Source organism: Maylandia zebra, linkage group LG5, assembly GCF_041146795.1.
Source record: "Maylandia zebra isolate NMK-2024a linkage group LG5, Mzebra_GT3a, whole genome shotgun sequence".
Taxonomy (NCBI): domain Eukaryota; kingdom Metazoa; phylum Chordata; class Actinopteri; order Cichliformes; family Cichlidae; genus Maylandia; species Maylandia zebra.
Genome location: NC_135171.1, coordinates 13,089,465 through 13,106,474, shown reverse-complemented (window position 1 = coordinate 13,106,474; position 17,010 = coordinate 13,089,465). Strand labels below are relative to the sequence as shown.

Genomic DNA, 17,010 nt, shown 5'->3' with positions numbered 1-17,010 from the left:
ACTATAACCCACTGTTCAAGATCAAAACAATAAACAAACAAGATTCATACGTCCAAAACAAAAACACTGGGTCAACAACCCAGAACCATGACGTCCCCATTCATTTGTGTCTGTCTTCCTGTTTTACTTTGGTGATTGTTGTTGTATGTTGTAGGTTTTTTTCTGTGATTTACCAGAAATAAAACTTGGTTTTGAGTTCACTCTTTCTCTTCTGAGTCTTCCAAATTGGGTCCACCTCCCACCAGCCACACACCCTGACATATAACATACCAGGAGTTACAAATTTAACATGCAAACATCTGAGTGCCTTTAACCAGCTCTGGTTTCTTGGCTTATTTTTTCTACACGTGGTGTTTTTTGTTTTTGTTTGTTTTCTGCTTCTGCATCTTTTCTGTTGTTTTTATTTTTATTTTATTTTTACTGCTCTGTACTTGCTCACAATTAAAATGGATTCAGCTTTCAGCTTTATTATAATGATGCAAAGTAAGAAGGAAAATAGGGTCATGTGATATCTCAAACAAAATCATTTTAATAAGAGGACTGACAGCTTTCCTTTGCATATCAATCTTTGGATGAGTACTGATTTAGTACATGTAATGCAGTGGTACAGTGGGATGGGTTGGTGTGGTTGTTGGAAGAGTGTTCAGAGAAATTATTTGGGGGGTTTTGTTAATGGAATTTGCTAAAAGGAAAATATGCTCATCAATATTTTGATGCTTATTTTTTGCAAGTGGTTCATTTTCATTACAGTCAAAGGATTGCTTAATCAAATCAATTAAAACAATCAGGCCCTACCTTGACTGTTTGCCTACATAGCTTTTAGAACAGAGTTTAGTGTGGAAGAAGTGGTGGTAACCAGGTCTCATGGGCTCAAGCATGGTGAAATGCAGCAGGAGGGACCGTAGTCCCAGCAGCAGTGTGAGAAAAAGACAGAGGAAGGTGAGATTAATGTGGTCAAAAAATACATGGAGGGATACAATAAGGAATAGGGGCAAGTGAAGGATTCCAGCAAAATTAATCAATACTTTGACAATCAGACATCGCTAATAGTGAACTGTCACATGCTGAAGTGCAGTGAAACTAAGAAGTGGTAACCCAACAACAGAACAGAAAACCTCACCTACACCCTACACAGCTCACTTTGTAGCTCAATGTCTCCCCCTTCTGGCTATCAACTTTTGATCACTGGGCACCTGAATAATGGATCTCTCTCTTTTTTATTTCTTTTTCCTTGTTCTTTTTTTTTTTTTGCCTGTCCCGTTTGGTTCTTTTGCCATCAGAATTATTGTCTAAAGGCGAAGAAAGATGCCCAACGGATTTACTTTACCAAATGGACCATCCAGCCTTGCCTTGAATACTGGATCTCAAGCTAAAGATTATATGACATTAGATGATCTCACTACCCACAACCTGCACCTTCATAGTGGAAAAAATAATCTGTAAACTCCACCCTGACGTGGTCCTTGCTTGCCTTTTACCTCCAAAACTCAAGTGATGTTGTGAAAACTTCAGCATAGCTGGTATCTGAGTTCCTCTTCGTCTCTTTTGACTGTCAGCGCAGTCTCTTCATTTTTGCCTTACAAGCATAAAGAAATGAATTATATGTTGTGTGGGTACTAATTTTTTAGCTTTAATCCCGCAAGAAGTCCAAGATGAATCTCTTAGTGGAGAATTTTACAGTAACTATTAGAATAAATGAAAAATTTAAATAACACATTGACTGCTTTATTTTTCTTTAATTGTTTTAAGTATTTTTTTTGTCTCCATATAAAAGATATCAAAATCTGAGCATACAACTTAAAAGTAAAAAGAATCTATATGTATTCTGCAGTCTATGATGCTTAAGGGACATCACTGCATCATTTAAACATCTTTTGAATGAAAACATCAGCATGTCAACACAAATCTGAAGAGACACTGCAACCATATGAAAGAAGACGACTATTTAGTGAAATTTCTACTCCTGAGGATTAACTGCTGTGTAATTTATATTATTACCATCCAAGAACTAAAGTAAGCTGAAATTTCAGTTTTTTCTCAAACAAACTATTAGAATTTCTGAGAGATTTTTTGAGAAACTGAGTACGTCCACATGTACACGGGTATTTTTCAAAATGCAGCTTTTTCTATGCATTTGGGCCTTTCGTCCACACGTAAACTGCATTTTGGGTCACTGAAAGGTGACATTTTTAAAAACTCTTGCCAGGGTGGAGATTTTTGAAAACTACATTTTTGCGTTTAGGTGTGGACGAGATTTATTCAGGCAATGTCTGAGTATGTGTGTGCCGTTTTTGACATCACGCTGTGGTCACGTTATTGTTTACATGAGATAAATTTCTACAATGGCGGATATAGACAAAATACGGTTGCTGTTATTCTTAGTATCTGCAGTTTTTACACGCTTACATATACACACACAGTTTATGTCCCTCCATTTAGAAAGACAGAGGCATCAGAGTGAACATGGGATGTAGCTTCTCCATTCAACACAGACGCTCTCACAACCCAAATCCTGACGTCGGTTTTGAATAAAAAGAATTGTTTTAATTAGTTTTATTTATGCTGTATGCATTTTGTCCATTCCAAAGTTGTGAGTCTACACCAGCCAAAATGCTGTTGTTGTTGTTGTCATTGAAAATGATGATTCTGATGAGGCATTTGAAGACTGTGTGGATGTTCACCAGTACATCCCAGAAGAGGACCCTCGGCCAGGTGTATCCAGGAGGAGGTTTAGAGAGATGGATGAAGAACAAAAGAATCAGATGGTGCGAGGAGTTTTCTGATGATGACTCTGACTTCATTTCTGACTGTGACACTGATAGCGAGGGTTGTTCTCATGTTGGTAATATTGCTGATGAGGACATCAATCAGCAGGTAATAAAAGAAGAACCACTGCCTGGTGGATCCACGAAAAAGCCCAGAGAGTGTAGATGAAGAAGAGAACAGCAAAACACTCAGGCTTGCAAACTCTGATTCAGGGACAAGCTCAACTGTGCATGCTCACTCTAAGACCAGTCGTGATGAACATTTTTGGGGATGAACTTGAAGAGCTTGACAACCATGAAACTGGAGGCTCGAGGAAGTGGTCCCGAGAGGATTTTGAGGCAGAAGAGGAATACTTGCGTTTGCAAATTTCTGAGTCCACCAGCACAAGTGCTGACAACTAACACTATTTCGACACGTTTTTTCAGTATCCTTTTAGTAGGCTGATGGCCAACTCATGTGAACCCGAATCCTCCCTTAGTTATGCTGCAAGGCGTAGACTCCTGAGGGATTCCCGTGATGCATCACGTTTTTCGTTTTCATCCACCTTTCTCACTAGAAATGTGTTAACAGACCTCCCTGTATTGAATAATACTTGTGATTAATCTCTGTCTCTCTTCCACAGCATGTCTTTTACCCTGTCTTCCTTCTCTCACCCCAAACGGTTGCAGCAGATGCCCGCCCCTCCCTGACCGTGGTACTGCTGGAGGTTTCTTCCTGTTAAAAATGAGTTTTTCCTTCCCACTGTCGCCAAAGTGCTTGCTCATAGGGGGTCATTTGATTGTTGGGTCTTTCTTTGTAAATATTATTGTAGGCTCTACCTTAGAATATAACGCCTTGAGGCGACTTTTGTTGTGATTTGGCGCTGTATAAATAAAATTGAATTGAACAGAAAATTGAATAGATGTTACTGTGAAGAGATATTCCCTCCATAGAAGGCTTAGACCCAAATGCAAATTCAAAGCACATGGTTAAACTATTTATAAGACTTTATTTAAGGAGAAGGAATAGAGAATGTGGCTAGAGATGGAGTGTCAGCAGAGAGCAGGTACCAGAGGAAAAGCTATGGAGAGACTGATCACCTGGGTCGTGATGGGAACGATCCAAAGGGAATTCTGCAACAGAGGAGAAGAAGTTGCTGGACGAATATGTTGTCAGAGGAGATCTAAACACAGGGAAAACAAGGTTAAACATGGGGAAGCCAGAATTGGAGCAGAGGTGGAGCCTCCTGCTGATTGTTTGCAGATGAGGCCCAGGTGAGACGCTGGAAACTCCACCTCTGAAGGTGGACACAGAATCCCGATACCAAGTGGAAAACCCCCTCAGACACTCTATGGAGCATGACAGAAGGATGAGAAAGCATTCATTGCCCACTCATCCATCAGTCAGTGTAATCCTTAAAAGTTTATTCACATGTAAATATATTACATTTTTAAATAAAGATCATTGAAGAATATGGAAAAAAATCAAGTGTTTTTAATGACACTGCATTTCATTCATGTGTCTCTAGTGGTGTTGTAGAAGTGTTTGTCTGTCGGGCTGCACCACCAAAACACCACAGTATAATAGAGAGCACTGCCCACCACAGTGTGATAAAATATATGCAGCATCTCATCACACATGCCAAAATGCTTATCACATTTGTCTTAATAACCACAGTGTGACCCATGGTAGGTACCTACTTCAATAGGACAGAGCTGTAGCCATACAGTCAGTTAAAATGGGTTTAATGTTAACACAAAATAAAAGTAAACATGTAATAGTAGCACCTAAAACTACGGAAGAGGATTAGGGCCACTGGGGAAAAAAAGGAAAGAATTCTGACTTTAATCTCAGAATTCTGACTTTTTTCTCAGAATTCTGAAAAAAGTCAGAATTCTGAGAAAAAAGTCAGAATTCTGAGAAAAAAGTCAGAATTATGAGAAAAAAGTCAGAATTCTGACTTTTTTTCTCAGAATTCTGAAAAAAGTCAGAATTCTGAAAAAAGTCAGAATTCTGAGAAAAAAGTCAGAATTCTGAGAAAAAAGTCAGAATTCTGAGGAAAAAAGTCAGAATTCTGAGGAAAAAAGTCAGAATTGTTTTTTTTTTTTTCCAGTGGCCCTAATCCTCTTCCGTATAAAACAATTAAAAGCTTTACTTCATTAAATACGGTTAAAACTTTAAAATTGTATGATTGTACGTGGGGGACAGGATAAGCGCTGTGGGGAACCTGTTAAACACAAATCAACATATGACACACGTTTAAAAGGGACGGCAACTCACCCTGAACCCCAACCGGACAAAACACTATAAAAAATAAAATATTCAGTGCCGTCTCCACTCAAGCTCACCACGGTGCATGCAAAAATCGGAAAGAAAAAAACGATTAGTTTTCCATGCAGCGCCTTCACTGTCTGCAACAATATATATATAAAAAGGGTAAACCACTCTAAAATACAATAAATACATGAGGTGCCTACTGAGACAGTAAAATAAAACACATAAACAAAACAACAATATCGACAGCCGTCAAAATAAGCTTCAGCTCTTCCCTGTCAAAGTACATCAGTCTAAAACAAATTAAAATACATTGATGTATCGGGACCTCAGCCCGGCAGCCAGAAATCCACCCAGGCAAAGCAGCTTGGCACAAGTTCAAGTCCACACCCTAAGTATTGGCCTGTGGTGGTGGAGTTCACTACACATTTCTCCACAGGAGTAACTGTGGAAGGCTAGAAGTCTGTAGAGCTCCGGAACCCACATGACTACCAGTTGTCAGGTTTAATAAAAATTTCCACTGTTAGTCATGGATTGGCCTCCCTACAGCCCAGCATTATTGAAGGAGTGCGGCATCATCTTGACAGAGAGAAAAACAACATTGAAAGAAGAGCTTTGAATAATCTTCAAGAAGCCTGGAGAACTATTCCTGAGGACTAGTAAAAAAAAAAATTACAAGAAATCTTAACTAGACTCTGTTGAAAAATAAAAGTGGTCATAACAAATATTGACTTTCAAGCTGTTTAGCATTGTACAAACTCTTTTGTTTTTGCTTTTTGTCGAGGATCGCTAATTGACCCAAAATGCATGCACAGTATAAACAAGACTTAATCTCAAAAAGCAGCTTTAATGATGAGCTCTTACAAAATAACTGCAGGTTACAAACAAAGAATCCAACACAATGAAACTTCTACAAAACACACAGAACAAGGAGAAGCACAGACATGAGGGAGCATGGGACAACGGACAAGTGGAAAATGAGACAAAAACACACCATATAACAAGGGAAGAGGACACAGGTGGGAGGACGGCTAAACACAGACCATGAGAGTAGGAAGGTAGAACTAAATACAAAGCACACATAACAAACCTATCGTCAAACTAAAGCAGTCAAGGAACTAAAGGCACAAAACACGGCTTCTATTCGTTAGACTGAGTTTGTCCTATTTTGATTTCCAGCTGTCAGTCACAGCTGGTTCCATGGAAAGGCAGGTAAACAGACACACACGCAAACATAGAAACACGCGTGCGCGCACACACGCGCGTACAAAAACAGGATTTTACGGTTGCATATGTGGGTGTGGAAAGAAGGCTGGGCTTGCTGACTGAAGTCAGTCCTTACTCACTCTGAGCTGACTGCAGTGAACAAAGGTCATGCGCTACTTCTTTTTATTGGTACGTAGCAATTACTTTTGTATTCCTTTGACTTTTCCTTTGTCAGACATGCTAATTATGTGCGCAAATACTGCGTGCCCTAATGGATCTCTTCATCTGTCGTATCACATGGCTACGAAAGGCAAAATTCTTGAAAACGTTTTCTGAAATTGCCTAAAATGGAGTTAATGTTTTGTTTTCAGCGATACAAATCTGGGACTTCCTTTTGAACAGGTTCATTTCTCTTATCACGCTATACTCGGAAAGCCTTTGCATATCTGCAGAAATGCGTGTGTGCGCACCTTATCAAAACTGGTTTACCAACTATGCATCAGTGAGCTTTTAAGAAGTTCATTACCCCAGACGCATAAATTATAACTTCACCGTAAGCCCATCCCCTAACATTCCTGCTTTGACTGACTGTTTGCCCTCCAGGTTTATTGTTTATCAGGTGCTAGAAGCTCAGAGCTGCTGAGCCGTCACAGGAGGGAATGGACTACTGACTCGTTTGAGCTTGAGGAGGGTTATCCAGGGCCATTCCCATATGAGTTGGGCAAGGTGAGAAATTTAACCGGAAAGTGTCCATTTCCAAATTTCATAAACTGAAAGACTTTAAAATGACAGAAAAAAACAAACTTTTATGTATAGGTTTTTACGTTTCAAATGTACTTTTTGTGGAATATAAATGCACAGTGAATTTAATTTTAAGGTGAACTTTTTTAATGTAGCTACCAAAAAACTAATACTAATAATGCAAAAATAATCAGTTAATTGATTAAAGCTGATTTAACACCTGCATTCCTTTGATACTTGCACGTTTCTTTATTTAACCATGCCCAGGTTCATAGCAATAAAATCATTTAAAATCACAAAACGGACGTTTACGTATGCAAACATTTGCTGTTGTGTTGTAGGTGAATATTGATAGGCAAAATCGACTAACCTTCCAACTCTATGGAGAAGGGGTGGATGAGGTGCCGATGGGAGTCATCTCCATTGACAAAGAGTCTGGCATGTTGTACGTCCACAAGGCTGTGGACTATGAGGAGTGGCAAAAACTTGAGGTTAGAATCAACACTCGCTAAACGCCAACATGTAGTGATCCCACAGTCTTTCTGTTCATGTACAAATTATTCATAGTGACAGTGAACACCTGTTATTGTGGAGTAGTTACTATTAATGAGAGTGCATATTAAGCATGCTCATGCTTATTGTCAACCAACAGTTTTTACACTTTACGTTTCTGTCAGCATATTGTCAGAAGCTTTACCTGATTTCATACTAGAAATGTCAAATTTTGTTACTTTGGTTGCATAAAAAAGGCTGAAAAAAAATCTTTAAAAATTATTTTAACTTCTTGTCACAGAACTTTACCACTTAATGATAATCTTTCCATGTCATAGATCACAATATTTACTATTTATTTTCTATTGTAACTAAGTCTTCATGGTATCATTTGATGTCTAGCTAATATGTGAGGCCAGAAAGATGGACGTGTCAACTGACACCAGACAGGTTACCAGGTTACGACTTGAGATTTTCATAAAGGACATCAATGACAACCCACCACGCTTTGAGAATACTCTGTATGAGACTACTGTTGATCAGGAAAACACACAAGGTAAAAAAAAAATAATAATAATAATATATATGTACATATAATTATTTGATCCCCGCTAGTTCTGTAAGTTGGCTCACTTACAAATGAATACATTTTTTTTATCATAGTTTCATTTTAATGGTGAGAGACAGAATGGCACGTCGTTTTTTTACTGCTTCCATTGCTGAACAATTGCATCACCACTTGTTACCATCTCAACAAGGTGTTGGGGACATGAATGGGCTTGTAGTCCATTCCAGCCCACCTCCATGGGGCAAGAGTGGACTACAAGCCCATTCTTGTCTCGATATCCTTTGACAGCTCTTTGGTCTTGCCTGTGGTGGTGGAGAGGTTGGAATGAAAGAAAATGACTCTGAGGATAGGTGTACTTCATATACATAGCAGGCTGAGATTAGGAGGATCTGTAATTGATTGATTGATTGGAATCTGTGTGCCTACAACTTTTAATGTGATGTGTTTTTTCTGGATTTTTGGTAGATATTCTGTCTCTTTCCACTAAAATAAAACTACATTAGAAATGAAAAGAGGCTCTTCATTTCTAATGTAGTGAGCAAAGTTAAATTAGCAGCAGGGGATCAAATAATTATTTCCCCCACTGTGTCTGTGTGAGTCATGTCTGTGTGTTTATCTATCTAGCCCTGTGTGTGTGTGTGTCTGTGTGTGTGTGCTTCTTCCTTTGAATTGAATTAAACACTGAGTATTACATATGCTCCTTAACTGTTTATTTCCCGACAGGCTCCAATCTTTTGAAAGTGCACGCTACTGACATAGACGAGAGCGGAACACTAAACTCAACCTTCCACTATGAAATCAAATCTGTGTCTCCAATTGTTAGAGACACTGAAGTCTTCGTTGATGAGTCTGGATACATTTCATTCAAAGGATGTTTAAATCATGAGGTAAGAGACTCTTTTGTTGATATGTCAGGAGCACGAAACATTTTAAAGATGAGTAAGGAGAACGATTTGGCTAGTTCTTTACTTGAGTAAGTAAAACTTACGGAGCTATTTATGCAGATGCGCATGCTCACTTTGAGCAGCAACAGATTCTTTGCAAATATCACAAAGGTTACAAATGTTTCCTTATTATAAAAAAAACCCATTCGTGTAATACAAAAAAACACCCGTAAGCTTTGTGCATAATGGTCTAACTACTGTAGGAGCCACTGTCTAGGATACACTATGATCTATGTATCCTATGAATACATTGTTATGCTATTAGCCTATTAATGTAAAACTCTCCATTTGCTTTTGTTAAGGTGGCTGAGAAGTTTACATTAACGGTGGAGGCCAAAGACCACGGTGAAGTAGTCAGCCTGTCCAGTTCAACCACTGTTGTAATTCATGTACGGGATGGCAACAACCACCTTCCAGTCATCAGCGGTCAAACGGTAGGCAGTCAGTTGGTGTTGCAAACTCCAAACAGCACCAGTTTCAGGAGTTTCACACCTGTAACCTGATACCTATGTGTAGTGTATACAGAATAGAAGGCAAGACACCCTGGTGGTTCGTCAAACATAAATATAAACTCATATTTATACTGCATTCACAATGAGTTTACGTTTTAAAGGTGCAGTCAGTAATTTTTTATGTTTTATAATAGAAAAAAATGATATTATTCTCATTAATATATAGATTATTGTCTATTTATGCCAAATTAATACTTTCTCATAAACTCATATTTAATCCATTAAAATGCATAGAAGCAGATTTGCTTATTGTGAAAGCTGTGAAAGCTCACTCAGTTTCCCTCTAATAAACAGTTTGAGTGCATTTTCACATCATATGAGACTTTATTCACTAAGTGTCAGAGTACAAGTTACATTCACTTTAAAGAAAGTTTCACTAACGCTGCTAACAGTAGCTAATGAATGCTAATAGCATCACTTAGCGACAGAAAACACCAGCGTATCTGAACATTTCACCTCAGCCTGGCTGTCATTGGACAGAAGAGAGCTTCTCTTCTCACTAACTCATATGGAACTCTTACCCAACATCGACATCTAAGCTAAACTGTGAACTCACAGCCTTCCACAGATATGGAAAAACTCTGGGGTGTATTCAGATCTGCTCCAAAGGGAAGGAGAAAGTTGCTGGACTAAATTTAATGATTATGGACTTGAATTGGGAAGGATAATAAAACAGAACTTAAGTGACAGCAATCTACTAACATCAAGCAATCACAGTTTTACACAGTATTACTTTAATAAAATTGTGTATTAGCAATGGGAAATTCTTCTACAGGTTTATACACTCTGTATTCAAACTACAGGGCGCTGGTAAAGTGAAGGAGCTTGAGACTGGGGTCTCTCCTCTGAGGCTGCACGTGACAGACAAAGACACCCACCAAACCTCTGCATGGAGAGCCAGGTACACCATACATGGTGACGAGAGAGAGAACTTCAAGATACTAACAGACTTAGAGACTAATGATGGGATCCTGACAGTAGTTGAAGTAAGTGGTGTTTGACTGCATGCTATACATTACAATGACACCCACAGCTTTTTTAAAAATTTATTATCCTCTTATATAATGATGCTGACAATATTTTTTGAATTTCACAAAAATTTTTTTACTGATTTTGCAACACTGTTGTATAATTTCAGCCTTTAGACTTTGAGAATGGGGCGCAGAGGGAGCTGCTGATCTCAGTGGAAAACGAGGCACCGTATTACTCCTGTGAAGTAAAAGAGAGGACGTCCTCAGGCCTCTGGAAAGTTGACACCATTAAAGGCCATGATCCCTCTGGTGCAGCTGAACCTCAGTCTGTGAAAGTCACCATTGATGTGGAGGATACCAATGACCCTCCTAAATTCAGCATGACGGTGAAAGAGGTCGTGGTGATGGAGAACGTACCCGCTGGAACCTGGGTGGATAAAGTGACAGCTGTGGATCCTGACTCCAGTTATTCCAAAGAGTTTGTGTAAGCGATTTATTTGATTAAACATTTCTGAACGTTGATCTGAAGCTGTTCAGTTCTGTCTAAGTGCACTGAATCTGTCCACAGGTACAAGGTAGGAAATGATCCTGCTGGCTGGGTGACGGTGGATCCCCTCACAGGAAACATCACAATGATAAAGACGCCCGACAGAGAATCTCCACACGTTGTTAACGGCACCTACACCATCTTAGTGTATGCAGTTGACAAAGGTAAACACACACTCTGACTTTTAAAACACAAACAGCTTTTTTTGTACTACATTTCTTGCATCTTGGACAGGTATACCACCAATGACAGGAACAGCTACACTACATATCCATGTGTGGGACCAGAATGACAATGTGCCACAGCTAACAGTGGACAGCCTGGATGTGTGTGTGTCTGATGCCCCCACAACCACCAACATCGAGGCCTTTGACCCAGATGAAGCCCCTTATGGAGGGCCTTTCACTTTTGAACTGTTGGGAAATGTTGAAGGAAAATGGAGACTGAATCCTGGTTATGGTAGAAACATCCTTCGTGTATTTAGTGACATATTACAGAAAAACAAGCACAAAAGCCAGAACTCCTAAAGTATCCTATCATTTCCTGATCTTTTCTTCAAGGTTACACAGCTGGTCTGGTGAAGGAGCCCGGTGTGTCCTATGGTCAACACACAATTCATCTAAAGATCTCCGACATGCAGGGAGCATTTAAAGTTTACAACCTCAGTGTGACTGCATGTGGCTGCACTGTGACACCAAACTGTCGAATTCGCCAGAAATCTGAAATAAACATTGGCCCTTATGCTTTATGCATAATAATTTGTTCACTCTTACTACTTCTGTGTAAGAAACTCACCGTTTACTTTAGTGTAGGAGAACTGTGATATGTGTGCTAACATCTCTAAGAACCCAGCATAAGTTTTATTTTACTCTTTGACAGTTCTGCTGCTGCTGGCTCTCAGCATCTCGTCCAAAAGAGAGTTTATCACTATGGAGCCTGAAGATTGTTCAGGAGGAATCCTCCTCCAATCAAACACTGAGGCACCAGGAGACAACTGCGAGGTCACTGTTTAGAAACATTTGCATCCATGCCAATGACCCATTTTAAGGGAAATATCAATAAACCATTTCTCTTTCTTTAGATTCCTGTCACTATTATGGAAGAACCAGTTTGTATGGAGCAATATAATCAATCTAATTTCCATATTCCACTGAATGGGATGAGAAATGGGAGATATTCAGCAAGGGTGGGTATGAATGAAGTTCAGACTTTTGGCAGTTTTCGGAGTTTACGCTCACAAGCTAGGGTAGGTCATTCTTCCATGGAGCATGTACTTTTGTAAAAGCATCTCAGAATCCTCTATAGATCACCTCCTGCTCTTGTCATCCTTTTGAACAGGATTTTACACAGAGGTCCATCCACCCACGCTTTGGGGATTTCAGAAGAGAAAGCCAATACAGCCAATACAGCTACACTGGGAACCAGGTTGTACACACCCACAGAAGATTGAGGATGACTTACAAATGGATCTTAAAATAATAACTATATATTTTTGTTCTTTAAATCTCAGTCAAACTGGAATTCTCCAATAACCACTGGCTTTGACAGCAGCCATCAGGTAGAACACCAGAGATTTGTGTTTGTAATCTTTCACTTTGAAATCAGAGATAAAGAAATGTGAACCTTTTGTGTGCAGTTTGAAGACATGAGCAATATGAACGTCCTCCAAACACAAACCGTGAGCTGTGCTACGGAGTCTAATGACATGCAGGTTCATCAGGTTGGTAGTCTCTTAAGTATGTCACATCTCCTATGCTGCATTATTTAAAAAAAAAATTAATAAAAATGTATGAGCATGTACCATTAAAAAACAAATCACTTCAGGCATATTTGTATTTGCTTTTGACATGTTCCGCTTTTTACAAAAGCTAACCTCTCTGCGGGAGAAAGAAGGGGACTTGCTAGACGATGAGCTTCACATCTATTCAGAGCTAGACTCAGACACCATCCCAGAGCTGGAGGCAATCAGTATTTCTGAAGAGGGCTCATTTCAGGACACACTGGAAGATCTGGGTCCAAAGTTTCACCAACTGGCTTCTATATGCATGACAGCCAAGGACTCACAACCTAAGGTAGGTCATTCTTCCATGGAGCATGCACTTTTGTAAATGCATCCCTCAAAGTGTGAACAGATTCCTCTATAGATCACCTCCTGGTCTTGTCACCCTTTCCCAACAGGAAATCCACTCACCATGTGAGAATTTAAGAAGAGAAAGCCTGTCCTACCAACACAGCTACCCTCAGAACCAGGTTGTACACACCCATAGAAGAGCAAGGATGTCTTACAAATGGATCTTAAAATATTAAATGGTTTCTTTTTCAAATTTCAGTCAGACAGGAATTCTCCAATAACCACTGGCTATGACAGCAGCCATCAGGTAGAACACCAGAGATTTGTGTTTGTAATCTTTTACTTTGAAATCAGAGATGAAGAAATGTGTGAACTTTCTTTATGCAGTTTGATGATATGGGCAACATGAACGTCCTCCAATCACAAAACATGAGCTGTGCTACGGAGTCCGTTGAACTCATGCCAGTTCGTCAGGTTGGTAGTCTTTAGTCCATTATGCTGCATTATTTAAAAATAAAAATAATCACTGCTGGCACACTTGCATGTGCCACCTTTTACAGAAGACAACCTCACTCCCAGAGAAAAAAGGGGACTTCGACAGAGACCTTCACATCGACGCACAGGAGGGGGACTCCGATGCCATCTCAGAGCTGAATAGGATCAGTATTTCTGAAGGTGGTTCATATCAGGACACACTGGAAGATCTGGGCCCAAAGTGCCACCAACTCACTTCTATTTGCAGCCCAACACAACGACAGGACTCAAGATATTACGACATGTAGTAAACATTTCTGCTCCAAGTGTGAGGAAGAACATTCAATTCCTATATTCTATTAGGAGGAGAGACTAAAGGGTTTGTGGCGACAACTTCTGCAGGAGAAATGCTACAAGAGAGCCATATTGTTAATCACATATTTATTACTGTGCCACATGCGTCTTCAGTTTTTATATCAAACTGGGGAAAGAAAAAAAGAAAAAAAAACCCAAAACAAGCAAAAGCCAAAACAAACCACAAAAGTACAGTTGTCCATTTTGACAAACCTGTCTTCAGAACCCATTTGGATTACATTTGAACAGCCAAGTATGTGTAACTTTATACAAAAAAAAAAAAAAAAAAAAAAACGACAAATTCCACATCGCATGTTTCAAACTAAGTAACAATATTGCTTTTTTTTTTTTTTTTTTAAGTGCACAGTTGCTGGATTAAAAGAAACTGCTCTCCCATTTCATGTAAGGATCCAAAATACAAATTTGCATTTGGGATAAACAAAAAACAAAACAAAAATCTTCACTGAGTGCTGTTGCAGAGGTTTGAACTCAAGGAGGTTCCTCTTAAACAAGTCAAAAACTACAGTATGTACAACAGTTTAACAAAAGGAAATCCTTCACACTCTGCCACTACCAACTTTTGGAAGCGCTCGCTGCTCAGTGGCGTTCAGCCCTCTGCGTCCACGCCCCCTGAATCCTCTGCCTCTCAGGAAGCGACCAGGAACTCCAAATGTTTCTATGTTCAACTTTTTCTCCTCAGCCCAGGTGGTCCTCCTAAAACGCACAGTTTTTTGTAGGGTGGGAGTAAGTATATTACAGAGCTTCACAAAACAAATATTACAAATAAACTGTTTAGGTCACCTGGGCTTGAGGTCTGATGAGACGTTATCAAAGAAACACTTGGCTTTGTCATAGTACTTATCTCTGAGAGGCTCCTCCTCCTGTTCAGGAGGGCTATCCTGGGTCTCCCAAGACTCCTTATCAACTGCAAAATACATGTATATACTCAGCTCAGTTTCTGTCACCTCAAATAAAACTGAATTGATTGGTGATCTTTAAAACATACCAACATTTTGCTTCGTAAGATCTTTAAACTGAGCATTTGCACTTTCAAAATCAAAATCTGACTCAAATGCCAAAGTTGAAGCCTTTGTGTTTTTCACTATTAGTTGGCCTCTGCTTCTGTTCCTGGACCTGCGGCTGCCTGCAAATAAGCATTTAGAGGGGAAGGGGAAATTTATAAAAAAAACAAAAAAAAAAACAAAACACACACACCCGTTAAAACTGGTTCTCAAACCAGTTCATCTAGTATGAGACATTTCATTTTGTAATTTAATGCTTCCAGGCAGATGGGCAAAATTTGGTTTTATAAATATAATTGCAGTTAATTTTCATGCAGAAAGAGTCAAGCAAACCTACTGCCATTCAGGAATTAGCAGCTCACAATGCACATTTTAAATGTGGATACCTTGTCTCTGCCTTAGTTTCTGGTTTCCTGTATTTTGGCCTTCAGCTGAGGCAGCACTTGGCTGAGATGGTGCCTGTCCTAAAATGATATATGATAATCTTTCTTTTTATCATGGTGGACTTAAAAGCAGTGCAATGAAGTCAACTGATGTTAAAGTAAATGTTCACTGTTAAAGTCCACTTACTGGTGGGTATATTCTCTTTTTGAACCTGGGCACCAGCCTGTCCAGACCGCTGAACTGGACGCACCAGCGGTTTGTTCTGTGGCTGGGTTGTAGTCTTTCCCTTTTTCTGTGCAGCACTGACCAAAGGCATGGTCTGGACAGCCTGTTCAACCATAGGGGCTCTTCTGGCTTGGCCTGAAAGTCCTAGAATTGAGAGGGCACAAAGAAGCCTAGTGGTGCAAGACCATTTTCCATGCTGGAAACCCAGATTTACACAAACATAAATATATAACAAATCCTGTTATATTGAGAAGAACTCTGTACCTAGTCCCAGTGCTGCACTGTACTGCTGGTTGAGTAGAGAGCTAGCAGCCAGCTGATTGTAGGTGGGCATCATGTCTCTGTAAGGACTCCAGCGTGGGTGATACATTGCAGAGGAGCTGCCAATTGATGACTGATCCCACAACAATAAAGACAAAAATGAACTTTTGCAAAACTTTCTATCAATTTCAAATAAATCTACAGTGAGGAAAAAATTAAGTTGAATCTCCTTCACCTACTCACCTGAACAATAGCAGGGTCCCGAGGAAGTCCATGGTGTGGTTTTGGTGGCTCAGACACAGTAATATCTTTTATGTCACTGCCCCTGAAGATTATGAATTCATAAACTTCATCTTTGGGTGGCACTGGTCTAACTGTGTGCCGGTCTTCAGTGCCATAAGATTTAACTGGGAAAATATATGTTGAAGTGACATAAAGCAAGTCAGCTGTTTTTTAAACTGCAGCAAATTTTGTTTAAGACTTAACTGAGAAACACAGCCTCGAGCCACATCCTGTAAAGCATCAACCTACCTTTTGCTAAAGCAACTGTGGACCTGTCTGTGTCCACAGAAGACAAAATGCCCTCATAACGAATCTGTGCCTTGGATATTAAACTTATTTTACTGCCAATGTAAGGAGTTCCTCCGGCACTCATGCTTGCAGTAAAAATATGCTTTCAGCTCAAACTTCACCTACGGCGTGAGAAGCCACGCCACACACACCTTAACTAATCCACAGTGTGCATGATGGAAAGCACCTGTGCACTTTATAAGATTGGCAGGGCTGCACCTCTTTGCGGCTGTGTGTAAAACGGGGGTAGTTTCTTTACTCAGTCGGCATACACCGCTAGTTACAAAAGCAAGAGCGTGGAGTTAAACTAAGTAAAACTGGAAGCGGGCTTACTGGTGTTAAACGCTAAGCCCAAACAGATCTGAGGTGTCCACTAACAAACTCACCAGCAGCTAGTGGTTAAAAATTTGTTTTGCTGTCGTTATGGTATAGGACAGGATCGTTTAACTTCAATAAACATACACATCAGGGGTAGGGGAACTCCAGGCCTTGAGGGCCAGTGTCCTGCAGGTTTTAGCTATCACCCTGGGTCAACAAACCTGAATCAAATGATTAGTTCATTACCAGGCCTCTGGAGAACTTCCAAGACATGCTGATAAGGTAATTTAGCCATTTAAATCAGCTGTGTTGAATCAAGGACACATCTAAA

General features: G+C 39.7%; 2 protein-coding genes across 4 annotated transcripts; one reads left to right on the top strand and one right to left on the bottom strand.

Annotated features, from left to right (window-relative positions):
• Positions 1-6,338: 6,338 nt before the first annotated feature.
• On the top strand, positions 6,339-14,904 carry cdh27 (cadherin 27). 2 transcript variants are annotated; one of them, XM_076883791.1, is made up of 21 exons: positions 6,339-6,414; positions 6,829-6,951; positions 7,308-7,457; positions 7,861-8,014; positions 8,750-8,913; positions 9,273-9,404; positions 10,286-10,468; positions 10,621-10,937; positions 11,022-11,164; positions 11,235-11,459; positions 11,561-11,782; positions 11,880-12,001; positions 12,082-12,186; positions 12,339-12,425; positions 12,511-12,558; positions 12,637-12,720; positions 12,869-13,072; positions 13,179-13,250; positions 13,331-13,378; positions 13,459-13,545; positions 13,632-14,904. In XM_076883791.1, exons 1-21 carry the CDS (start codon positions 6,394-6,396, stop codon positions 13,851-13,853), a joined length of 2,913 nt encoding a protein of 970 aa, XP_076739906.1. In that variant the 5' UTR covers positions 6,339-6,393; the 3' UTR covers positions 13,854-14,904. The 2 variants fall into 2 exon arrangements, with proteins under 2 accessions (XP_076739906.1, XP_076739905.1); XM_076883790.1 differs by having other exon boundaries at positions 12,082-12,246.
• Positions 14,160-16,545, bottom strand: LOC101477090 (protein LSM14 homolog B-B). Of its 2 annotated transcripts, none has more exons than XM_023152520.3 (8): positions 16,323-16,545; positions 16,035-16,198; positions 15,795-15,924; positions 15,492-15,674; positions 15,308-15,385; positions 14,910-15,043; positions 14,701-14,824; positions 14,160-14,613 (listed from the first exon to the last, which is right to left on the bottom strand). In XM_023152520.3, the coding sequence occupies exons 1-8, from the start codon at positions 16,444-16,446 to the stop codon at positions 14,582-14,584; spliced, it is 969 nt and encodes a 322-aa protein (XP_023008288.1). In that variant the 5' UTR covers positions 16,447-16,545; the 3' UTR covers positions 14,160-14,581. The 2 variants fall into 2 exon arrangements, with proteins under 2 accessions (XP_023008288.1, XP_004574198.1); XM_004574141.5 differs by having other exon boundaries at positions 14,906-15,043; positions 16,323-16,544.
• Positions 16,546-17,010: the final 465 nt, after the last annotated feature.